At 50.8% G+C, this 25,092-nt stretch overlaps 1 protein-coding gene across 3 annotated transcripts; it reads right to left on the bottom strand.

Moving 5' to 3' along the window:
• Positions 1-615: 615 nt before the first annotated feature.
• TKTL1 (transketolase like 1) lies at positions 616-24,242 on the bottom strand. 3 transcript variants are annotated; one of them, XM_037511759.2, is made up of 13 exons: positions 24,117-24,241; positions 17,952-18,069; positions 15,730-15,827; positions 14,666-14,857; positions 14,458-14,585; positions 13,204-13,397; positions 9,588-9,752; positions 7,877-8,033; positions 6,293-6,423; positions 4,672-4,755; positions 2,688-2,784; positions 2,434-2,553; positions 616-1,441 (listed from the first exon to the last, which is right to left on the bottom strand). In XM_037511759.2, the coding sequence occupies exons 2-13, from the start codon at positions 18,033-18,035 to the stop codon at positions 1,269-1,271; spliced, it is 1,623 nt and encodes a 540-aa protein (XP_037367656.1). In that variant the 5' UTR covers positions 18,036-18,069; positions 24,117-24,241; the 3' UTR covers positions 616-1,268. The 3 variants fall into 3 exon arrangements, with proteins under 3 accessions (XP_037367656.1, XP_037367658.1, XP_037367657.1); XM_037511761.2 differs by lacking the exon at positions 616-1,441 and adding an exon at positions 1,448-1,668 and having other exon boundaries at positions 24,117-24,242; XM_037511760.2 differs by lacking the exon at positions 616-1,441 and adding an exon at positions 1,448-1,686 and having other exon boundaries at positions 24,117-24,242.
• Between the last annotated feature and the right edge of the window lie 850 nt (positions 24,243-25,092).

Consider the following 25,092-nt stretch of genomic DNA (forward strand, 5'->3'; position numbering starts at 1 on the left):
AAATAAATCAATCTTAAAAAAAAAATTATCCCTGGGAAGGGCCTCCCTGGCGGTGCAAGGAGTTAAGTGTGAGTGCTATCTTAACGCCATCTACGGGCAGCCACGGCCGTGGGGCACGAGTTCGATCCCCAGCCAGGGAGCTACCCACAGGGCGCAGCAGACCTCTCCTGTCTTCCCGCTGCTCCCCTGGGCTGTCTCTCTCAGTGGACCTGCCTGCTCTGCTCCCCACTGTCTCTGGTGACTTGCCTTCCCCCAGCAAATATTGAGCAAAGACCCCCAATGATCAGTTAATGAGGGCAATGAAAATAAGGAACACACCAGAGCAGGCACACCGAGTCCAAGGACATCTAGTCTTGAAGCTCCAGCCCCCCATTAACATGTCTGCCTGCTGCTGTCAGCGCATCTCCCGGGCAGGGTCACTGGCTTGCAGCTGGGCCGTCCATTCACTGTCTGCTGGGTCCTCCCCTCCTGCCCAGACCCTTTCCCACATTGGCTGTTGGGGGATGTGCTCTCTCTCCTGGTTTAGAGAAAAGCTGCTTCCGTACTTAGAATTTTACCAAGGAGAAACCCAACACACACACACACGGCAAACGTGAAATAACGCTGCTACTTCATTATTTTTGAATGCTTTATTAACATGAACTTGAACTAGTATCCTTACTAGATGACTATAACTGAGCTAACATTTTAGTTTGATCAGTGGGTATATGAGACACTTCTGGAACCTCACGAGTGTGCAGTCACATGGGAGTAGAACTAGCATGTCCTCTCCACCGGGCGGTCCCTGCACGAAGCACAGGACACCCTGAGGGCTTTCGTTGCTCCACAGCCTCTGCCCGCAGAAGGAAATGAAGCAACCAGCAGAGGCCAATCCAGGGCAGCGCCTCCCCACGGCACCCTGAAGCTGTGGCAGGAGGCAACGCATGGGAGCCCCGGCACATGCTGCCACCACTCTCCTCACACCACGTTTACTCATCAGCAACACGCACATTCACGGAACTCCTGGACCCGAGGTTATCCCCAGCCCACTTACTTATCTATTGTCTCACGAGGAAATACCCAGCGCTGCTGCTGTTAGCTACTGTGTCACTGAAGGTCTGGCACCTGCTTTGATGACTCAATTGCACTCAGATGTGAAGTTAAGCTTAACAGGAAGGCAGTTAACCTGCTTCTAAGAACAAAGCACAGCAGTACAGAACTCAATGGCTTGGCAACAAGCAGTCACACGTCTGGGGGCCAGTCTTCCAAGACTAAGGCCAGCAGCGATCTTAGTTCATTAAGATGCATTTCACAGCCACGATGATGTGTTTGGCACTGATTCCACACATATCCAGCAGCTCACTTGACTTTCCACTCCGAGGCACTCCAGGCACTGCCAGTTGATGGACCAGGATGTCAGGCTCCATGGAGACAGCTGCGGAGACAGCCTCTCCAATGCCACCTGGGAAGCAAAGGACAGAAGGTTCTGTTCTTGAAGGGGCCTGTTTTCCAGTTCTGCGGGAGGGAGGCTCTTGTACTGGCTGGTTCCCGGGGAAAATGCTGGTCACTAGCCATTGCCCGACGTGAATTCACTCCCCAAATGGCCAGAGGTGTTCTCATTTGACACTGGATCTCCAAACTGCTCTACTTCAGGGGCCTTCTCAGCCAGGGCTTCATGGATGTGGGGATCTGTGGACATTCTCAAAGCTGTCAATTCAAACCACCAAACGAACTGTACAGAAGAGAGTAGCAGAGGGGCCGTCCGCAAAGTTGGCTCTGGAACAGCATACATCTCTGCTCCCGGGACCACCAGTGCCGCCAGGGGCTGGGCCAGGCACCCTCAGGACCCATAAAAGCCCAGACGCCAAGTCTCTCGGGGGACCACTGGTCTCTGGCAGTGCCTTTCCACTGTCAGAGAAAGGGACGCCTGAGGTGTGGGTCCTGCCATGTGCCTCTTCCTGGGAGCACACTGCTGTCCTGAAGGCACTGGGGTGCTCTTGGGGTCTACTCCACCTAACCATGGGGTCTACTCCACCTAACCTTGTCCGGCCAAACCCTGTCCTGTCCCAGCGGTGGCCTTCCGGTGCAGCATGCTCTGCTCGCAGGTGCTAGTCCTACCTTTCTGGAGCAAACTATTAATCGCTTGAGACTCGAGAGCAGCTGTGAAGCTTGTTACAACCCCTCCCTGCCCACAAGAAGTTGAGACTGGGCCGTGCTGGGACCAGGTACTGCGCTGGGGACATATGTGTGAGGACGGGCCCTGCCCTGCCCTGCCGGAGCCGGTAGGCAAGAGACCCCACACCTCTGCTGCACACTGGCAGAAAGCAGCGATCAAGGGTACCGGGTGCACGGGCAGCGGGAGGAGCCGCGCCAGTGCACCGCACACCTCCAGTCGAGGAAACAAACACACCCTGCCAAAGCAGCCTTTCAAAACCCTTCCCGAGGCCTGCGCACCTTCTGGGGAGTGGTCTTCCACCGTGATGACCCGGCCGCCCGTGGCTTTGGCGTTGGAGACGATGGTGGCGACATCCAGGGGTTTGACCGTAAACAGGTCGATGATGCGGAGAGAAATACCTGGGGAACAGCAACAACCAGCTTGGTAGATGAAGCAGACTTGGCATCCTCACAAGACCACTTGGGGTACATGAGGCAGCCCAGTCCTACCTCCCCCCAAACTGATCTTCGATGTTCAGCAACCCCCCACTGACCTTGCTTGGCGAGCTCATCAGCAGCTGCTAAGGCTTCGTGGAGAGTCACCCCTGCTGCGATGACTGTGATCTTGTCGTCCACACTGTGGCGCACCACCTGGTATCGTGTCACCCAACAGAACACCCTGGTTACCACCCAGTGCGCACCTCCAGGCGGAGGACACACTCAGCTCCACTGCCCCCACCCTGCTGGCAAGGACGCCTGCTCGCTACTCCCCACGTCCTGTTTTACAGACCCGACAGCTCCCTCCTGAGAGTCCCGTGCCACACCGACCAAGTTCTTGTACAACCCCCGTGCAGAACTGGCCCTGAGCACAGAAAGTGGATTTCAAACCGGGGTCCAAAAGGCAGAGAGAGGGTCAGAAAGTGAGTCGTGTGGCCCAGTGGTGCTGGGGCACAGACTCACGCCCACCAAGAGGTCGGGCAAGGCAGCGCCTCTGGACTGCCTGGACACCCTGGGACACCCTGATCTGGCGCACTTGCAGACTGGACGCTGATGAACATGCTAACAGGGAATGTTCTGGGCATCTGTGACCCACTTCGGGCCGAGCACCTTCATGCCTGAGCATGCTGCCCTGGAAAGGTCAGTGCCAGCCGGGAAAGTGCGCCTTGGAGCAGGGAGAACGCTCCCAGAGTAGGGCTGGGGTCAGCAGCCAGGCCTGGCCTCTCAGTCCAAGTTCTCAGCCACTTCCTATTCTGTAGACGAAGACCAGTGCTCCCTGGTCTTTTTCCTGAGTTTTGTTTTCTCTGCAACCACTCAAGCAAACCGACGGCATTTATTCTCCATTTCGCCCCGAGTGGGCTTCCCTACTGCTGACAGTGCAGAACGATCAGAAACCAGGGCCTGCAAGCCACCCTCTGAGGCTGGGGCCTTTTGATAAGTACACAGGCATATACAGGCATGCCAGCTACGTCCCCTTTACAAAGCCCTGCCCTCGAATGAGCCGCGTCACACACGTTCTCACACACACTTAACTCACATCCTTCACCACCAGGATACTGACATCGTGTTGCCAGGACAGGGGCGTATTGGGCGGCGGGGATGACAACAGGAAGATAAAAAGCCGGGCAAACTATGTGGCTGCCACTGAGACACCCCTTCCCTGGCAGACACATGGCCTTGCGCGTGCCACGGGAGTCCAGGGAACAGCAGAACCTGGGTTAACCTGGCAGCGCTTCCGACCAGGGTTTGCCGACGACCTTGTGGCAGGCGAGGGCTGCCCCATATAGCACTATGGCATTCCGAGCGCCAGCCTCTGTTCATTCTGGAGTAGCCTCAACCTTAGCCCTCCAGTCGGCGTCACCTATCGCCCCTTCAGGAGACTCCGGTCTATTTCACATACTCAAAAAGAGTGTCAGCAAGCACGACAGCTCACGAGAGAAAGCAGGACATGAAGATCTCCTATGCAGCACCATCTCCGCCACGTGAAATGGACACAGGTCCAGGAAAGGCAGGAAGGAAACATCCAAGGGGCCACATGGCTTGGCTCCTGCCTGCTCTCCCTAGCTCACGGTGAACCGCCAGCAAATTGCTGGCCTTCTCTGACCCTCGCCTACAAAACAGGACTAGCAACCCATGCCTTGAGAACATACCCCACGCACCCACCTCAGAATCACAGAACTACCAGTAGCGGAACAGTTCAAGTTCCCTTTCATCCCTGGCCTAGGAGCTGTAAGCCTGAGCCGAGCAGATCTACTATTCCTTTGAAATCATTTCCATTCTTTTGTTTAGCTCGAGGCTGAGGACTTTCGTCCACCACTCCATGCCTTCAAGAGAGACTCCATTTGGAAAGGAGAAAAGGTCAGTGTGGACGGCATCGGCAGACCGTTCCTTCCCGGGACAAGGAGGCAGAGTCTCAACGGGCTTTTGCTAGGCTACAGCAAAGAGGCGGCGAAGCCTGCACATGGGGTCCTACCGTGCTCTTTAGAGCAGCAGTGTTCTCGGAAGTAACAGTAGGTGACAGTACACAACTCCAGGCCTTACCTTGGCCTTTCCGACCTGGAAGCTTTCTTGTGGCGCATAAATAACCTCAGTTTCTGGTCGACTGGTCCGAATGAAGCATATCCCCTGGGGCACAGACAAAACCAGAGCAGAGTTTAGGAAACCAAACTACACGCGGCCAACAAATAATCCTTAAAGAACAAGGAAGGGCAGAAGACTGGATGGTTCTTTTTATTGAAAATGCAGCAAACATTCGGTGCAAGGGATGAGCACCTGTAATCGCCGGCCAACCTGATCAGGCTCCCTTCCATTCCGGCCAAAGCCGGAGGCTGGTGTGGTGTCCCGCCCTCAAGGGCAAGCTTGCCACAGTCACACTCCCGTTCAGGAGTCGCCCCGAGGACGTACCAACCTGGTCTGTCTCCACGGAGCATGGACTCAGGGCAAGGGCCCCGACTCCTGTGGAAGCCGCAGCCCAGAGCAGTGTTAACCAGTAGCTCCTCTGCCACGAGCGCACCCTGCTTTGGCCTCAGACATACCTCTCAGACACCAGCTTGGGACGCGGCTCGCCATTTTTCCAATAAGATGTAAACTCAATTTTTCTGAACTTGGGCACAAAACCAGGAGTGTAGAGAAATACACGTGTATTTAAAGCATTTACTAACCTACCTAGGAGTGTAAGGTGCACATTATGAACGAATACATTCACTTAGAAACCTGCTTCCGTTCAGTCACTCACAGGAGTCAACTCTGTGTTTCCATCGAGGTAAAATTTACGTGAGTGGAGCACTTCAAGAATTCTGACAGAGCCGTATATGCCATGAAGCATCCTGAGCCCACAGAGCGGCCACGCTGCCCACAAGTGCCCGACCCCTCTCGGGAGGCACTCTCCCCATCCCTGGGAAGCAACTTTTCTGATTTCTGTTATCACAGCCTTGTTTTTCCTCTTTTTAACTTTCTAGAAATGGAACCCCTTCCGCACAGGAGAGCACTCTGCATAAACGCAGGTGTAGAGTGACTCCCAGCACAGTTAAGTGCTGCATGCGCTGTGCAGTCTGAGCCCAGCCAAAGAAACATGCAGTCTTCAGTGCGCCGGGAGTGCCTGGCATGGGCCTCACGTGATGCACCCCAACCGTGTGCGGGGCGGGGGTGGAGAGGAGAGTCTGGTGAAGGTTGCTTACAGTGGTTGGAAAGGTCCAGACTGTGACCCCTGAATGCCCTTGTACATGACCTTAGGAGTGACAGGTGGAGTAGAAACTACTCTCGTGCCCTTCCTGAGGGGACTGGGGCCCCTGGAGTTCATCTGCAGCGGGATCCCAATAGCCACACTCTGGGCTGGCACCTGGTAACTTGCTGGAGCCCCCCCACCCCGCACCCTCCTGAAGGCTCTGTCTTCTCAGCTCACTTGTGGCACAGAGCAGACCTGACACCCACACGGGGGTGCGGCATCCTGCTCTGCATGTGCGTTCACACTCTGAGTGTGCTTGCTGGCAGTGGTTCTGCTGCAAAGAGTTTAATGGTTCTACTTCTAAGAGGATTCTTCCACCCACATTCCATATAACCAATACCTTTATGCTCAGGAAAGAGGAAAGACCCGATCACCAGCACCAAAGCAGTAGCAGAACCCAGATGCATTTTTCTGTCACTAATGTCTGCTTAGAAATACCTTGGTTTTGGCTGCCAGAAAAACAGCGTGCTCAGTGGAGACCGCGTCACTTGGGTAGAAAATCGTGCAGTTGGGAACAGCTCGGAACATGGCCAGGTCCTCCAGGGCCATTTGGGAGGGGCCGTCTTCACCTGAGAAAGCCAAGGCACAACCTGGACGTGAGCATGGCCCACTAGGAGCCTTCCCTCTGCTGCAGAGCAGTTCTTACTGCCAGGGGTACCCACAACTGTAGCAGAGCCCCCTAAAAGCATTCAAATCTGTGAACAGAACACTGTCACCATGAGCAGTCATGTCTACTTCCCTGGAGACACCACTGGGCTCTTCAGGTCAACACCAGCCCTGCCCCTCCCTCATCAACCTCTGGCGCTTGGTCCAATGTCACTTGCCACTTTTACCTTGAGCGCCATGGCCAAGGCAACCCCACTAGGTCTCCGCCCTGTCCTCGTCTCCTCAAGGGCCCCTCTCAGGCTCTGCCCTTCACAGATCCAGGTGCTCTTGCCAGTCCCTCAAAGCCTTTCAAGAGGAGGGCATTAACATCCTTTCCGGGCGTGTCTGGGGTGCTGTTTTAGCTAAGGGGGACTCAGGCTGTATTTGGGGAGTTTCTGACCCATGTACATGGGCTAGGTCTAGAGCTACTTCTCCACTTGGCTGATTCCAATTTTAAAACTCGCACGACACCCAGCCCTGGGCAGACCCTGGGCCCCTTCAAGGCCCGCTACAGGACTCACTCTGCTCTATCTGCTGCATCTGGCCCACACAGAAAGCCCTCAGTTCAGTTCTGTTAGGGGTCCTCAAGGTGACTTGGAGGCATACTCTCTGCCCTACACCTCTGCACTCTAACAGCAGATGCCCTACCTCACGAGAGGCACACCAGTGGCCTCATCTCCCTGAATCCTTACTTTGCCCATTCAGGGGAAAACTTCCTGATGTTTCCGAAGTGAGGGAGAATCAGAGACTGTTTCGGCTTCTCATGCAGTTTCAGACTCCTCCATCTGCTAGCAATGTCGCCTTCTTACCCTGGGCTCTCAGACTCGCCCTGTTTTCTACCCACCCCACTGCTAACTCTCAGGGCCTGCCTGTCCAGGGTCCTCCTGGGGCTTCCTTCTGGTCTACCTGGTCCAGGTTAGTGTGCCAGAGGGCCTCCTCCTCAGCATAGCTCCACTGCGCAGAGCTCTTCGAGGCCTCCCATTCCACCTGCTAGGCCCAGGCCGAACCCTGGTGTGCTGCGTTGCCCACTTCCCTGTGCCCGGGGTGCCTGTCTTCCCTGAGCCTTTAAGGAGACCACACTGAGAGCAGAAAGGAACTCTAGCTCTGCGTGGCGCTGGTCATACCCAGGATGTGGCTCAACGTGCTAAGCGGCGCTCAGGACATACAACTCCTCCTCAATGGCTGAGAGCTTGGGGAGTTACAGTAAAACCAAGAGGTGTGCTCAAAAGTTAGCCAGAGCACCTGGAACTTTCAGAACATAATACGGCTTTTTAAGAGTCACAAATAAGGACACACTTGGTTGGCAATTGCATAGTCACATGCTAACGTGTGTCTGCAGAGGAGCATCACGACGGTGAGGGCAACGAGAGCTCGTACCGAGGGACGCCCCGCAGTGGGAGCCGACAAGGTTGATGTTGCTTCCCAAGATGGCTCCTGTCTGGATCTGATCAAATGCTCGGGTCAGAAAGGCAGCGAAGGAGCAAGCAAAAGCAACAGTGCGGTCACGGGCGGCACAGCCCAGCGCCACGTTCACCTGCAGCACAAAGGTGGTGAGTCAGAACATCCCTGGCCTCTCCCCCACGCCCCAACTTAGCCCTGCGCAAATAGCTGCAGGCAACCCCTACTCCGCCTACCCACCCTGCCTCGTTCACCACCACAACAAAGCCAGTGCCTCCGAACAGTGCCTTCCAACCCACAAGGAGGAAGCCTGGGGTACGCAAGCCCATCTTGCTTCCCTTGAGGATCTACTTCCCACTCTGCCTTTCTCAAATCTCCTGCACCCATTCTCCCCTGCCCGCTCGCTCAGCGCCCTCATGCCTTCTGGGGAAGAGACGGAAAAATTTGGGGGCTCCGCCATCTACCTGACCAGCCTGTGCTGCCAAGGAGAGAAAGCCCTAGTCCCACTCTTATCACAGCCACCTGTTTCACTAGGGTCCTGTGCCACCTGCTGGCCACTTCTTTACTAGCGTTCTTCCCGCTGCTAGAAGACGTCAGTGGCAGAGTATATGGCTGCTGACTGAAGCAACTAGTAAGTTGGGGAGCAAGTTTTTTTGATAGGAAGCTTAATTCAGAAAATGGATTCCCCGTCCACTGAAAACGGCAATAATCTAGAGAACCCCACAGAACCGTGTAGGTACTCTTATAACTGTGACAGCCTACTTTAGAGAAGGTGGGGGAAGGGGCTTCACTCCCAACACTGACAGGGCAGGGAAGTGCTGTGAATGCGCCAGCAGGTCAGCGGAGGCCCGTGGACGCCCACTGCTCAGCTCCAGCCAGCTTGCAGGAGGGAAAGCCAGGTCGTTCCTTTTTCACAAAAATTCAAAAATTTGGATTCTGTATAAAATTTTCTGACTGGAAGAACTGGCCACTAATTTCTAAGAATTGTAAATAAATTTGTAAATACTATTTATTCCAACCAAATCTCTGGTGGTTATGAGACCTACTGGGTCACAGTGTTTAGGCCAGTGCCGCTTTAAGCCTCCACAATGTGAAGACACATGTACCACCCACTGCATGGGCACAGTTTGAGACATGAAGGTGCTGACTTGCATTAACTTATTTCTCTTGAGAGGGGTTGTGTGTGGTAAGAGACTCCTGCCTTAGCATCACCGAAGGCCACAGCTCTAGCTACTGGTGCTCTTAAAGATGGAACTGGTGTAACACTGGCACAAGTACGACACACTGGGCCCACAATACAATGGAAAAAAAAACCCACAGTCCCTTGTAGCCCTTCTGACCTACTGGCTTCTGGGTGTAAGACTTGGGTAGGAAGAGCAAGTCATCTAGACATACTAGGAACCCGGGATGCCTCAGGCCTGGAGTGCTGGGATCAGATGGCTGTAGTCCTTAGCCTGTCGTTCTCAGTCTACCTGGAGAGGGTGCCAGGCAGTCTACCATGTTCCCACCAGCAATTCTGGAGGCCACCTACCACACTCTGCCCTACTTTCTACCTGTTTCCTCAGAGACATCTTCAGGTACTTTGCCTTTATAAATGGAAAGAAAAACTAAGGCAGAGCAGGCCTCCTATGTCTGGGGGGCCACTGTGAGTCAATGAGAAGACTGGAGGGGCCACACACAGTGTACGCACCATGTTTTGCTCAGCAACAAAGCACTCGATGAAGCGCTCAGGGTGCTCCTTCTTAAACAGCTCAGAGAAGGTGGAGTTCTTGGTGTCACCATCCAGCACAGTAACTCTATCATTTGCGTGACCTAGCTTAGCCAGAGCCAATCCACATGCTTTGCGAGTCGCTATCTAGAAGAGAGAAACAGTGTCTCAGGATGCGTTAAGATGGAAGGCGAGAAACCTCGCAGAACTACCTCATTAATGAGGCAAACAAATTTCTGATTCACCAATAATTTTCCTTAGAATCATGAAGACGGCTTGCTCACCAATCTGAAGTCCGTATGTGACCCATGAAGTAGTGATCTATCAATAATTTATTCCCTGGGGCCTCCCTGGTGGCGCAGGCGGTTGAGCACTGCACTGTGAAGCTGTCCGCAGTCTCTGCAGTGCAGGTTTGATCCCAGCCAGCCAGCGAGAATCCCACATTGCGCGGCAGACCTCTCCTGTCTCGCCCACTGCTCCCCTCAGCAGTGTATTTCGTTAGTCTGCCTATTCTGTCCCCCACTCTGTCTCTGGTGAATCCTCACACCCTCCCGCGCATCTGGCCTGTACCCCGGCTCTTGTATAAATAAATAAATCTAAAAAAAAAAAAACTTATTCCCTGTCCCATTCAGATAATTAAAACCTTTTAATTCCCAAAATGCACTGTTTCTGACTTTTTAAGTATGAAATTGAAAATACTCACTGCAAAAATGAAAATGCAGAACTTTAGACAGGAACAACCCAAACACCCATCGATGGATGGCAGCAAACACAACATGCCTGGCACACCTGAGAGCTGGAGCCCTGCACAGGCCACGCAGGCTGGCCAGAAAACTGTGCCAAGTCGGCCGGACACAGGCGTCTACGTTCAAGGTCCCACTTACATGAAGTGTCTGGAACAGGCCAATCCAGAGGCTGAGTGAAGCTTGCTGGCTACTGGGGCTGGGTAGGAGTGGGACAGGACTCTACCAGGCACAAGGTTTCTTCTGGGGTGGTACAAGAGTGATGACCCCACAATTCTGTCACTGCGTTGAAACTTATTAACTGCATACTTTAAATAGGTGGATTATACAGTGATTCAAATCTCAACACATCTATTGTTACACAGAACAAGGCTTGCCTCTTCATTTGCCTTCTTTCATTCATCAAAGTGCTCAAAAATATTCTTAAAAATTAGGCAATTCAAGTAGACACAAAGTAAAAAATTATACAGGACATAGCACGAAGAGGTTATCTTCCTGCCATGCGCCCACTTGCCAGCCCAGAGATGCACAGGAAGCACAGGTTTGCGTTGCGCCCCCTGGGAAAACACTGCTCACGTACAAGGCATGAGGTCACTGAGGGGGACAGTTTTTTAAGCATCTTAATGAAGACCCTGCATATCTGAACTTTAGCTATTTTAGTTTTGTGACTGTAAAAGGGACCACCTGTCCATTTTGTTTATTTAGAAGAGGAGTGAACTGTGCATTAGTCTCACTACAAGCTTTTACTGGATTCTTTTTCGGGATGATTCTCTTGGGTTTTCCAGACACAATGCTATCACCTGCCAGTGATGACAGGCTTGCAGTCCCCTATACGGACTGGTTCTGTATTTCATCATTTAGCCACATTGGCCAGCACATCCAGAACGGGGCTGATTCTGTCAGATGAAAATATGTTTACTGTACAAAGGGGGGGGGCGCTCCAGGTTTAAGATTGTTAGATTTAGAATCAAACTGAAGAAATATCTCACCAGTCCAATTATGTTTTACTAAGAGGTCTGAAACAAAACAAAAACCGAAATGGGAATGACTGTTGGATTTTATGAACTGCTTTTGTGTAGCATGTATCAAAATGATATTCCAAATACTGATGAATCATCTGTACATTACAACTTGTACTCCACTGATTCATGGATTTCTTTAATGTACCAACTTGAAACTGGCAAATTACAACTTTTATACTGGTATGTGCAGGTGAGGTTAGTCTGTACTTTTTCTTTGGACTAGCTCTGCCACATTCTCAGTTTTATGGATGAATTGGAATGATACTTTTGGGTTTTTTTATTTACTTATGCATACAAGAACTGGGGTGGAGGCCAGAGGTGCAGGGGTGAAAGGATCCACCAGAAACAGAGTGGGGAACAGAACAGCCAGACTGACTGAAATACACTGCTGAGGGGAGCAGCGGGCGAGACAGGAGAGGTCTGCCGCACCATGTGGGTCAGCTCCTTGGCTGGGGATGGAACTCGTGCTGCAGTGGCTGCAGATTGCTTCAGTGTTGCGTCTCAACCCCTTGAGCCACCAGGAAGGCCCCAGTTTTGTATTTTTCAAGCCAATATTGATATTTTATGTATTTCTAAAAAAATGGTTCATTTTCTTTTACAAATTTCCATGCCAATTAGCATGAAGTTGTATACAATTTGCCATTCTCTGAATGTTCTCCATGTGTGTTTATCATATCTAATGACTAATTTTATACGTTTATGGTTTTTATCTTTAAGCAGGTAAGTTATTAGCTAATCTACCTGAAGACTGTATCAGCAAGCCAGAGCCAACCTTTATACTTGTTAGTGTAACTTTTTTTTTTGTTTGTTTTTGTGGGACCCTCGCCGGCCGGAGAATGAACCGGCGCTGCAGAGGCTACGGGCAGCCTCGCAGCCCAGCGCTCAACTGCTGCACCACCAGGGGAGGCCCTGTTAGTGTAACTTTTTAAAAAATTCATACTTTTTTTTAACAATTTTTTTTTAAGATTTATTTTTTGTTTATACAAGAGCTGGGGTACAGGCCAGAGACACGGGAGGGTGAGAGGATTCACCACAGAGTGGGGAGCAGAACAGGTAGACAGACTGTAAGCACTGCTGAGGGGAGCAGAGGGGAGACAGGAGAGGTCTGCCGCACCATGTGGGAAGCTCCCTGGTCGGCCAGGAATTGAACCCACACCGCAGAGGCTGAGGACAGCTTCACAGTGCTGCGCTCAACCTGCTGTGCCACCGGGAAGGCCCTAAAATTCATAATTTTTTTTAAACACTTATTTTTCATTATTAATTTATACAAGCACTGGGTACAGTCAGAAGCACGGGAGGGCGAGAGAATTCACCAGAGCCAGAGCGGGGAGCAGAACAGGCAGACTGATGAAGAAATACACTGCTGAGGGGAGCAGGGGGCGCGGCAGGAGAGGTCTGCCGCGCCATGTGGTAATCTCCCTGGCCGGCCAGGAATCGAACCCGCGCTGCAGAGGCTGCGGACAGCTTCACAGTGCTGCGCTCAACTGCTGCGCCACCAGGGGAGGCCCTGGGCCCCCCTCTTTTGCGTAGAAACAGAACCATGGCGCTTTCATGCACAGCAAGTAAACTACAGGGCACAAAGCATATTTAGGAAGCAAGCAAATATGTAATGTAGCATTTGACCTAACCCATAAAAAATTCAGACGTAAGTGAAGTATGAAATCGAAGGATATCAGACAGTGAAAAAGAAATCGTCTCTACTGCTTATGAATGACCTTTAAATGTCACGCCCCTCTATAATGGGTTCATCTGTGGGTAACAGACTAGATGAAGAGTCCTGGGCACACAGGAAAAGCAAAGGTTGTACTTACTCTGTTACATGGCTCTGCCTACCTTGTCTCCGATTTCATAAGCAGGTGGAGAGAGCATTTCTGTATCCGCGATGTTGACTTGAGGTGAGTCTTCAATAGGAGACTTTGGCTCGAGACTCTTATTGGTCTGTATCTGGCTCTCAATTAATTTGATAATTGCATCTGCTCTCTCTTTTGGCATTGGCTTTCCATGCCAATTTTCTGCATCCTCAACACCTGCAACCAATGAACAGACGATCCAGTCCATGTGTATTCAATGAGCACCTGTCAGATCACCTGGCACTTAGCACCAGGGGACAGCCTGGCAAAGGCCCAGAGGCTCTTGAGTGGCCACTGTCCCACATGCTGATGAATGGAGGGGAGCGTGAGGGAAGAGGGGCTGAAGAAACAAGCAGGGTGGACTATGGAGTATCCTATGGGTATAAGGTGTTGGAGTTTTGTCCAAAAGCAAGATGGGAAACCAATGAAGGGTGTGGGGTGGGAGAGGTGATTGATCATGTCCATGGTGTAGAAAGATTCCCCTGGAAGCCATATGGAGACTGGTTCAGGGGGAAGCACTGCAGTTAGGGAGAAATGATGGGCCCTTGGTGGGGAGCAGGAGAGATGGATAGAAGAGGTCTGAGGTGTACTTCAGGGGCAGAACCAATTAGAACTGATTATGGGATGGGCATGCCAGGAGTAAACGGGTCATCATTTACTCAACTGGGCGTGACCTCGTGGTGCCATAGTAGCGCGTCTGACTCCCACGCACTCAACATAGAAAGACTATTTGACAAGGAGTCAGAGAACACTTTTCTTCTAGGAGAAAAAAGCAAGAACCACACACATCCTTTGCAACTATTTATACTTGAGACGAACGACTTTTGGTGTCAGTCTTAAAGTCTGCAAGATGTTAAGACTTCCAACCCCCCCACTCCCTTGGTCTACACAGCCACCTTTCCCAGAGCTACTGTTTTCCTAGTTGCCCGGGTATGCACCCTGGGCACCAACTCATGCACTAGCCTCACCCCCCTGAGTGTCCCTCAGCTTCCAATGGACTATCTTTCTTAACACTGCCTCTGCAGGTAGAAAATTTCTGCTCACTTGCTGGGAGGGTCTGGGTCCCCCCCAACCCTAAGCAGACACGCTGTCTAGTAAGAGTCAAGCAGAGTGAGAGAGCCCAGCACACATCACAGGTGGGACTAGTTGGTTGTCTGACGAGCCCTAGCCTGCTTCCACCGCGCTTGTCACACAGATGCTGCTAACAATCCCACACGTAAAAGGAACACTTGCTTACTTGGAATGCCCCGGCCCTTGAAGGTCTTGGCCACCACCGCAGTGGGCTTGTTCTTCACTTGTGTCGCCTGCCAGAACACCTGGCACAGCGCCTCCACATCACGGCCATCCACCACATAAGTATTCCACCTGCCACAGGAGGCGGTGCCAGGTTACAAAATGAAGGAGAAAGGGAACATAAAGTAGGTGACACAACAGAGGGCAGTTACCCAAAGGCTTCGCAGCGCTTCTGATAGACCTCGATGCAGTTCTCGAGGGGCAAGGCGCCACTGTGGCCCAGGCGATTCACATCGAAGATAGCCACGAGATTGTCCAGACTGTAGTGGGAAGCGAAAGCCAGTGCCTCCCAGACGGCGCCTTCGGAGGACTCGCCATCTCCCATGAGACAGAACACCCGGTAGCTGAAGCAAGGCAAGGTGGGTTAGGACCCTGGCAGGGGTTCCTCTGGGCCCTTGGACAAATGCAGTTTCTGAAGAGAAACACCAGGCTGAAGCAGCTGCTGGACTCGCCAGGTTCCTGAGCGACCCAAACGCCACAGCTGGGGAAGTGCCACTTTTAAAAGCTTGGGCCTCGCCTTTGGCTAGCGTCCTGGTTCTAGCTGTAAAAGGCATTTCTAGGTTCTACTGCCACTTCTGCAGCTCCACCAACAGGAGGGGAAGAAGAGACTGGGAGGAAGCAGCTCCCTTTAAACACCCAAACATCCACACGCCGTTTCTCGGCAGGCTCCAATGTGAGCTCTGCCACCTCCTATTTCCAATCTTACAAATTTATTTACAATAATCATAACCATCAAAACATTCTACCTCAGGAGCATATGTTCAATTGTAAACAGTAAACTCCTCCGCAGCAGAAATATGAAGTGTTTATACCAATAAAACACAGCCCAGACCTTGTAGGAATGCTGTAACTCAAGTTTGAGAAAATGTTATTAATCGCAGGACACAAACCAAAAGAGCCAACAGCAGATGGAAAACGTCATCACGCTTACAGGGCATGAAGGGGCCTGAGCGTGTTAGCAGCAGGTGGGCGGGAGGCGAGGGGCGCCTGACTCAGGCACCCGCGAAGTCATGGGACTGCAAGAGGTACCCCACCATGGCCAGCCTGCCCACCCCACCATCGCCCCAGCAGGGTGCACACACGCTAGGATGCTTTCTGATCTCTTTACTGCTGGAGCACTGGTGCTACACCCAGCCATCAGTGTTGCCCCAAAGTACCGGGGGTGGGGCCGGGTGGTGGTGAGGGTGATGAAGTGACTCCCCGGTATGCAGCTTACCTTGCCTTGTCAAAGTACTTGCCGGTATAGGCCATGCCACACGCAGCACCCAGCCCTTGGCCAAACCAGCCAGTGGCCACATCAATGAACGACAGTCTCTGTAAGAGAAGAAAGCGGATGAACTTGGCTCGCCTGCAGGACACTGGGTGCACACTGTTCTTTGGGAAGGCCCGCCCGCCCCTACTAGGGGGGGTTCCTCTTCACCACACCTGCGCACACCCAAGTCTCGGATCAGCATCCCAAAGACGGGGAAGCCCGAGGAATCCCCTGTGCCACAGCAGAAGGGCCAGCGGCCAGGGTAACTGGAGATTTAGGAGCCGAAGAACGGCTTCCCTAGATGGCAGTCTACACAAAGCCTAAGAGCAGTGCAGAGAACATAAGCGTGAACCCTGCCGTTTCAGAAAGCCTTTTATCCAGCCATACACAAACCAAGAGTTTGACTTTGTGAGCGAATATGGGTTCTTAGATGGAAACACAGATGAAGACTACGACTTCCCTGGTGTGTTAAAATCAGGCCAAGTGAGAGTTCAGAAGTGCCGATGCCAGAAAGGAATCAATCCCCCCACCCTGTTGCTGCACAGGTTTGCACAGGTCCATGGAGAGACCCTGGCTTTGTGAGGGCCACACGGCAGCACACCGAAGGGCTGCCATGCTGAGGGCCCACGTTAAAGCTTGCAAAGACATTGAACATCTCTCACCACCCTCATTACCACGTCTCCCTGCTCCCTAATCATCCTCAACACAGCTCCCAGGGGGGAGCCTCTTACAACTTACAGAGGTTCATGCTGGCTCAGCTATCAGCTGCCCAAGATCTCACTTCTAGTGCCAAATACAGCCCGAGTTCTTGCACTGTCCTGCTCACTCTGGCCCCTGCTCACTCCCTACTTTACCTCCCACCACTCAGGGCACCGTGGCTTCTAGCCCAGCAGAGCTATCTCACTTAAATTTCTGACCTCTGGTTCTACCCCACACCCCAACCTTACTCCCACAACAAGCGCTGGCTCCTGGTTGCCTTACATGTCTTTGGGTCTAGCCTGGGTTCTGTAGTCTGACCAGCTCTGCCTCCCCCACAGCTTTCAAATGGAGGGTAAGTGAACCCACCTTCTCAGGGCCTCACTTTACAGGTATGATGGCGAATCCTCCTCAGGTGGCAGGAGGCTGTAGAACTGAGAAGACTGGCCAGGAACAAGGACGGTGCCTGGCATGGCTGAAGTGTCCCCCCAGTGTGGGTTCTCTTCTTCTTTTTTTCAAAAGATTTATTTATTTATTTATTTATACAAGCACTGGGTGCAGTCAGAAGTGCGGGAGGGTGAGAGAATTCACCAGAGCCAGAGCGGAGAGCAGAACAGGCAGACTGATGAAGTACACTGCTGAGGGGAGCAGCAGGCACAGCAGAAGTCTGCGCGCCATGTGGGACCCTTGCTGGTAGCCAGGGTTCGAACAGGGGCTGCAGAAGCTGCGGGCAGCTTCGCGGCCCAGCGCTCAACCGCTGCGCCACCAAGGAGGCCCACGTGGGTTCTCTTCCATTCCTCAAGAACCCTTATGCCGCAAGGGAGGTGTTCATGGTTGAGAGGGACCAAGGAAAGGTAGAATAAAGGTGTGTACAAGAGAAAAAAAGATGCGCACAAGGTGCTACAGGCACCAAAAAAAGCTCTTCTCTTTCACGTGTTACTTCTCATCATTGTTCCAGCACAAAGAGCATGTTTACAAAAAAGCCTTTTGGTTACTTCCCAGGCCTGCTTGGCCGTAGAAAACAAAATACCAGATAAAACGAAAACAAAGGCCTGGGCAGGGTGGGGGTCACAAGGACCCACCCAGGGTGGGACCTTGTGACCCCCACCCTGCAAGCCTCCCGCACCATGACCCCTCTAAGGGCATCCAAGCACCTGACAGTAACAGCTCCAGGCCTTGGCAGGAGGCCTCCCGCAGTAGCTGTCTGCAATGGACACCCCCACCCCGGGCACGCCAATCATGGAGGCCCTGGCTCTCCTAGCTGTAGAGCACCCACTGACCCCACCCCCGGACAAGGCCAAGGCCTACGCTCCTGTATGTTCTCTTTCTCAATTTCTGCTGCGGCCTAAATCTGATGCACACACACATTCTGGTGGCTAGAAAAGTGCCCTGGCAGCTACTGCTGAAGAAAACCTCTATCACTCTAAGGCAGACAATGGAGTTTAAATCCGTTTAAGAAGCAAGCAACTGAGCAGCCCTTGCTGCCTTACCTTGGAGAGGATGAATCGGTCATTGTTGGGGTTCTCCGGGTCCCCCTGTTTGTACTTCATGACATGAAAGAACAGCACCGACATGATCTCAGCAGCACTGCTGCATGACGTGGGGTGGCTGAAACGTAGACAAGGTTAGGTCATTTCTCACAGGCAAGTGAACTCACCAGGAACGTGGCGCATGAGGCAACCTTTCAGCACGTGGTTGCCTCAGACTGGAAGCAGCAATCAATTCTCTCAGGCCTGGAAAAATCCAACTAAGGGAAAGGGAAGCAAGGTCAGTGTCTCTCAAGCTCACTGTTTCTAAGGATATTTGCAGCTCAGTGACCTCACCACCTTTCCCCCAGCGGAGAGAAAGAACAAGACCTCTAAGACCTTTCATCATTGAGCACCTGTACACTTAGGTCAAACTCACCTGATGTAAGCATCTCCTCATTTGTGCTGTCATTTATCAGAAATGCCACAAAACAAAAATAAACCAATGCATATGAGGTCAACCATCATTTGACAAGAGGGTTAAGGCTCAATGGAAGTTGGAACAATATGAATGGCCACCTTGGTTCCAGAGATTTAGGGAATCAGATTTTCTAAGATTTTATGTCCTGAGAGTATGGGTGAATGATGGTGGAGACAGTCCACTGGACAGGGGTGGTCGTGCATCAAAACAACTATAGAAAACCTACCAGAAAACAGAATAAACACAGCTTGGCCATAACTGACTTAAGATGATGAAACCTTACTCCCCCAGAAGACCTGTCTCTGTAGGAGAAATGAAAAGCTATCTCATGCTCTTGGGTTGGAAAAATTAATGTGTAAAAATGGCTATTTTAGCAAAAGGAACCTAAAGACTCAATGCAATCACTATCAAAATCCCAGTAGCATTCCTCAGAGAAAAAAAAAAAATCCTAAAATGCATATGGCCACAAAAACGTGAATAGCTAAAGAAATTCTGGGAAACAAAAATAATGAAACAAAGGTATCATGCTCCCCGACTTCAAACTATACTAAAAAGTTACAGTAATCAAAACAGTATGGTATTAAAATAACAACAGACACACTGATCAATGGAACAGAACTGAGAGCCGGAAATAAACTCTCACACAGAAAACTAATTTATGACAAAGGAGAGAATACAATGGAGAAAGGAAAATTTGTCTGATAAATAAATGCTGCTAGAAAAAGTGAACAAGTACATGTAAAACAATGAAACGAGCACTATCTTATATCTCTCACGCAAGCCAATATAAATGCAACTACCATCAAACTAAAAGGCATCATACTAAAAGAACAGCAAAAGGCTAACAAGATAAATGCTTTACAAAGAAAATGCAACCTACAGAACTGAAGAAATTGGCAAATTACATAACAGACAGGGGTCAATATCCAAAATAAACTCATACAACTAAAAACAAACAACCCTGTACAATCCAGAGGCTCTAAACAGAGACTTTCACAAAAGAAGGCATCACAAGTGGCCAACAGATATGTAAAAGAATGTTTTTCACAATGCAAATCAAAACAATGAAGTATCATTGCACACTTGACAGAATGGCTGTAACAAAAATCACAAGAAAACAAGTGTCGGCAAGGATACAGAGAAAAGTAAACCTTGCGTGCTGTATAGGAAGGTATATGGAGGCTCCTCAGGACTAGAACCCCCATTCAGCCCAGCAATTCTGCCTCTGGGTGCTGGCATGAAAGCACTAATGAACACAGGTTTCTTCGAAAGTTAAGAACAGAGATACCGGGTGCAATCGTATGGGGACTATAACCAAAATGAAAATGCATACATTGTGCAAAAATGAAATGATGTAAGAATTATATAAAATATTAAAAACAAGAAGAGATACCAGATGACACTGCTGTATTCCACTTCAGAGTATTTAACCAAAGACTATGAAAACCCTAACTCAAAAAGATATCAATATATACAGCCCTTGAAAGTGAAAAACTAACACACTTATATTAAAGTGTATGTTACGTATGAGCTTAAGAAATGTCGGTGGAAGCTTCATGTATACGTAAGAATGCAAATATGAAGTTGCTGATGGATCTTGGTATTAAACATCTCACCGTGTTAAAAAGTGTAACCAAAAAAATGAGGCCACATACACTGAAAAATGAATATAGCTTATAGGCGCAAGGATTTTCTTACAAAATCTTAGTTCAATGTCCACATTGCAACCAAATCAGGGTACCATTTGAACTAACACGTTTAAATACATTTACTAGCGTAATTACATTAAAAGTAAATTTTCCTTAAAGGAAATAAAAATATACTCAAAGTCTAGTCAATAAATGAGGGCAAAGAAATCAGATATACCCATGTTAAAAAGCAAACAAACAGAACATAGTTCCCTATCCTACACGGCTCACAAAAATTAACTCAGTATGGGGAATAGACTTAAATGTGAGACTGGAGACCATTAAACTAGAAAAAAACATGGGAGAACACTTTTTGACTGACTTGGGTCTTGGCAACAACTTTTTGGGTATGGCACAAAATGGACAAGCAGCAAAACAAAAAATAAGTGGGACTACATCAAACCAAAACACTTCTGCACAACACAAAAACAAAACAATGGAAAGACATTTTCAAACAGAATGGGGAAAAAATTCCAAGCTATGTACCTAAAAAGGGATTAGTATCTAAAACATACGAAGAACTCATACAACTCAGTGACACTCTCCCCAATAATCCAATCAAAAGGGCGGGCGGGGCGGGGGGGGAGCCTGAAGACTTTTTTACAAACAAGATATATGGGCCTCCCTGGTGGCACAGGGGTTAAAGTCTCAGTACTATCAAGCTATAGCCAGCCACTATGGCATGAGTTCCATCCCCGGCCAGGGAGCTGGCCCACATGGCGCAGCAGACCTCTCCTGTCTCCTGCTGCTCCCCTCAGCAGTGTATTTCAGTCAGTCTGCCTGTTCTGCTCCCTGCTCTGGTGAATCCTCTCACCCCCTGCACCTCTGGCCTGCACCCCCCCTTCTTGTATGCATGCATAAATTAAAAAAATTAATCAAAGTATCTACTTTCTTAAAAAAAAATACACGAGGGCCTCCCCGGTGGCGCAGCGGTTGAGCGCTGGGTTGCGAAGCTGCCCACAGCCTCTGCGGCGCTGGTTCAATCCCCGGCTGCTCTCCGGCCACCAGAGGAGGGTCCCACATGGCGCGCACACCTCTCCTGCCGCCCACTGCTCCCTCAGCAGTGTACTTCAGTCCTTCTGCCTGCTCTGCTCCCCGCTCTGGCTCTGGTGAATTCTCTCACCCTCCCGCACTTCTGACTGTACCCAGTGCATGTATAAACAAAACAAACAAACAAATAAATAAATAAAAACATGCCTTAAAAAAAAAAAGACATTAAAAAAAAATACACGAATGACCAACAAGTACACAAAATCACTCTCTTTAGGGATTTGCAAATCAAAACCACAATATCACTTCACACCTGTTACAAATAGTTATTATGAAAAAGATGAGATAAACCCTAGAGAGAATGTAGACAAAAGGGAACCCTTGTGTACTGTTGCTGGGAATGCAAATTGGTGCATTCAATCTGCAAAACAGTATGCATGTTAAAAATATTTAAAAATAACAGAACTACCTACCACGTGATCAGTAATTCTGTGTCTGGACCACATCTGAACATGGAGGAGATGTGTTTTCTAAAAATGGATGAATGCAAAAAGATGTGATACATGGGCCTCCCCTGGTGGTGCAGCGGTGGAGCGCTGGGCTGTGAAGCTGCCCGCAGCCTCTGCAGCGTCAGTTCGATCCCCGGCCGCTGGCAAGGGTCCCACATGGCGCGCAGACCTCTCCTGTCTTGCCCGCTGCTCCCCTCAGCAGTGTATTTCAGTCTGCCTGTTCTGCTCCCCGCTCTGGCTCTGGTGAATTCTCTCACACTCCCGCGCTTCTGACTGTACCCAGTGCTTGTATACATAAATAAATCTTTAAAAAAAATTTAAAAAAAAGATGTGATACATATGTGCAATGGATTGTTGAATCATAAAATGGAGAAAACCCTGCCAATACCACATGGACGAACTATGCTAAGTGAAACAAATCATATAAATAAGAATATTTGTATTTCTTACATGTGCAATCTGAAGAAAATTAAAGTCATAGAAAGAGAGAATGAGATTTGTTGTTATGAGAGGTTGGAATGGGGGAGAGGAATTAAAGGAAGGCGGTTAAAAGGTAGAAACATCCAGTTGAAAATACTCAGCATGTGATGTACAACAATAGATCCCGTTCTGGTACATCCAAAAGCTAAGTATTAGATGCTAAGAATTTTCATCACAAGGAAAATAAGTTTTTCTTCTGGTATCTATAGAATGCAGAACTAAACTTCCTGTGGTAATTATTCTACAAAACATGGAGGCAAATCACATTGTATGCCTTAAACTTACATAGCATTGTATGCCAATTATATTTCAATCTGGATAAAAAAAAAAAAGCACAAAGATCCCATTCTAAAGCCAGTTTCTTTTAAGAAGTGAACGGTAAGGGCCTCCCCAGTGGCGCAGCGGTTGAGCGCTGGGTTGCGAAGCTGCCCACAGCCTCTGCAGCTCCGGTTCGATCTCCGGCCACCGGGTGAGGGTCCCACATGGCGCGCAGACCTCTCCTGCCGTGCCTGCTGCTCCCCTCAGCAGTGTGCTTCGGTCCTTCTGCCTGCTCTGCTCCCCGCTCTGGTTCTGGTGAATTCTCTCACCCTCCCGCGCTTCTGACTGTACCCAGTGCTTGTATAAGTAAATAAATAAATAAAAATCTTAAAAAAAAAATAAAGAAAGAAATGTTTAAAAAAAAAAAAAACAGAAGTGAACGGTGAGACTAAGTCATTTCTCATGGTGCAGTAAGTGAATGCCGAAATGCAGAAGGCCTGCATGGGGGTCTAACCATTAAGTGCAGAGAGGACAGGGCGGGACACTAAAGCACCTCTGCAGCATCGCACCACAATTACTAGAAAATTAAGGTTTTCGGTCTGGCTCGTGGTATAAATAATGTCCTTTTACAAAGTTTCACAGTACGCAAAATTGAGACCAAACTCTTGCCTGGCCGAGTATCCTTTAAGAGGATGGACTGGGGCTAAACTGTTAGATCCCTTGAGAAAATGTAAACTGTTATTGATTTTGAAGGTGAATGGAGCAGAATGAAAGTGTTAGAAAGTCCAAAACTGCACATTTTAAACTCACTTGCACTGTCCTTTATTGTCCCAGCTCAGGTTGGAGGACAAGATTGAAGACCTATCAGGCAAAGTACTTTGCCAGATGACAATGGAATGCAACTAAAAACCCCTAACGAAAACCCACATTCGTGGAAATTAAGCAAAACACGCTTAAACAATCAATGGGTCAAAGATGAAATCACAGGAGAAATTCAAGTGGACAATGCTTGGAAAGGAAAAGACAACATACCAAAAGTTACGGGATGCAGAAAAACCAGTGCCGGAGGGAACGAACAGCTGGTAAACCCTTTCCTCAAAAAGGGACACTCTCAGGTCAAACACCTAACTCAACCACCGACACATTACAGAACGACCTAAGCCAGAAGCCAGCAGACAAAAATGAGAGCCAAAACAGACACTAGAATAATAAAGTGAACCAAAGCCGGTTCTTTGAAAGGATGAACCAACGTTGAGCTGGATTAAATTTAAGAGGAGAAGGAAATTATTAAGCCAGATTTGAAATCACTTTCATTTTGAAAGTAGGGGCGACGCCACCACGGGTTCTACAGAAGCAAAACGACTGTGGCGCGGATACAACTGTTCGCCACTGAATCTGCAACCTGGAAGAACGTTCTGGAAACAAACCACCCAAGGCGACGCTCTCGAAAAAAACAGAAATACAACAAACCCGCCACCGAACAAGCTCCAAAACGCCCCAACAAAAGACCCTGAGCCCCCCGCGAGCCCCGCAGAAGCGCCCCAGAGCGCCGACTCTCCCGAGCAGAAGGGCGCGCGGGCCCAACAGCCCGAGCGGACACGCGGCTGCGGAAGGGAACAGCGCCCAACGCAAGACCCACGCCCGCCGTGTCGTTTCTCTCGGGCGCGGTTTCTTCCCCACGCCGCACCCTGGTTTTCGGGTCCCGCTCCACGCGCCCCTGGGCCCCGGCTGGCGGAGAGGGGCTTGGAGGGGCGGCCCGGCCCGGGACTCGCCGAGCGCTCACCCGAAGCTCAAGGCACACGTGGCCCGGATGGCGCGGATGCGCAGGCGGTTGGCCAGGTCCCGCAGCACCTGCACCGTCCTCGCGTCCGGCTTGGCGGCCTCGGCCAGAGCCACACTCCCCTCAGAGTCGGCCATCGCGGCAGCCCGGTCGGCGTCGGCACCGCAACTGCGCGCGGGCGGTCGGCGACGTCCCCCCACGAGGACTCTGCGCATGCGCCGCTCCCTCCGCGCCCACGCGGCGGCCGCAGCACACCCTGCGCCCCCGGCTCTCTCCGCGCGCGCGCGCGCGTCTCTGTCCGACGGGCGGTGTCTCCCGAGCCGAGCGCGCGGGTCAGGGAGTAGCTGATTTCGCCTTAGGGCGTCGTAGGGTGAAGTAGCGCCAGAATTCTCGGTCTGATCACCCGGCCCGCCCCCGCGAGCCCGCCCCCCGCCACAGTGGGCTTCTCCGTGGAGGAAGCTCATGGTAGCGAGACCGCATAGCATCACTGAGCCGACTGTTCTCGCTTCTAGAACCTTCTGTGCCGGGCAAGTCTCGCGCAACCGCTGAGGCGGTGTTAGGGGACGTGAGCGCGACTTCACGGGGGCGCCTGACGCTCGTGCTCCCGCTGCCTGGCCCACTGCGCGCCCTCCTCAGCCCGCGGGGGTGGATGCGCTGGGCCTTGCGCTCCCTGGGTTTCACAGCTGGGGCGCCAGAGTGGGGTGCCAGGCTTCCCCCCACACATCCCCCAGTTGTCCCCGACTGCTAAGCTCCCACCTTCCTACCAAGTGCCGGGGTACGTGCGTTGTCGTGAGTCACTGATTTCGCCGATGGCCCATCAACCCTCTCCCCCAGCCCACACCCCTCGTCCTCATCCATGCGCCGGTCGCCCGCATGGTGAAGGCGCTTTCTGAGGCTGCGAGATCGCGACAGCTTTGCTCCGGTTAGGACTTTCCCCCACTCGCGCCTTTTCCAACGTTCGGTGCCCTTTGAGCCGTGT

Source organism: Talpa occidentalis, unplaced genomic scaffold (assembly GCF_014898055.3).
Source record: "Talpa occidentalis isolate TD23 unplaced genomic scaffold, MPIMG_talOcc4v2.1 talOcc4.15, whole genome shotgun sequence".
Taxonomy (NCBI): domain Eukaryota; kingdom Metazoa; phylum Chordata; class Mammalia; order Eulipotyphla; family Talpidae; genus Talpa; species Talpa occidentalis.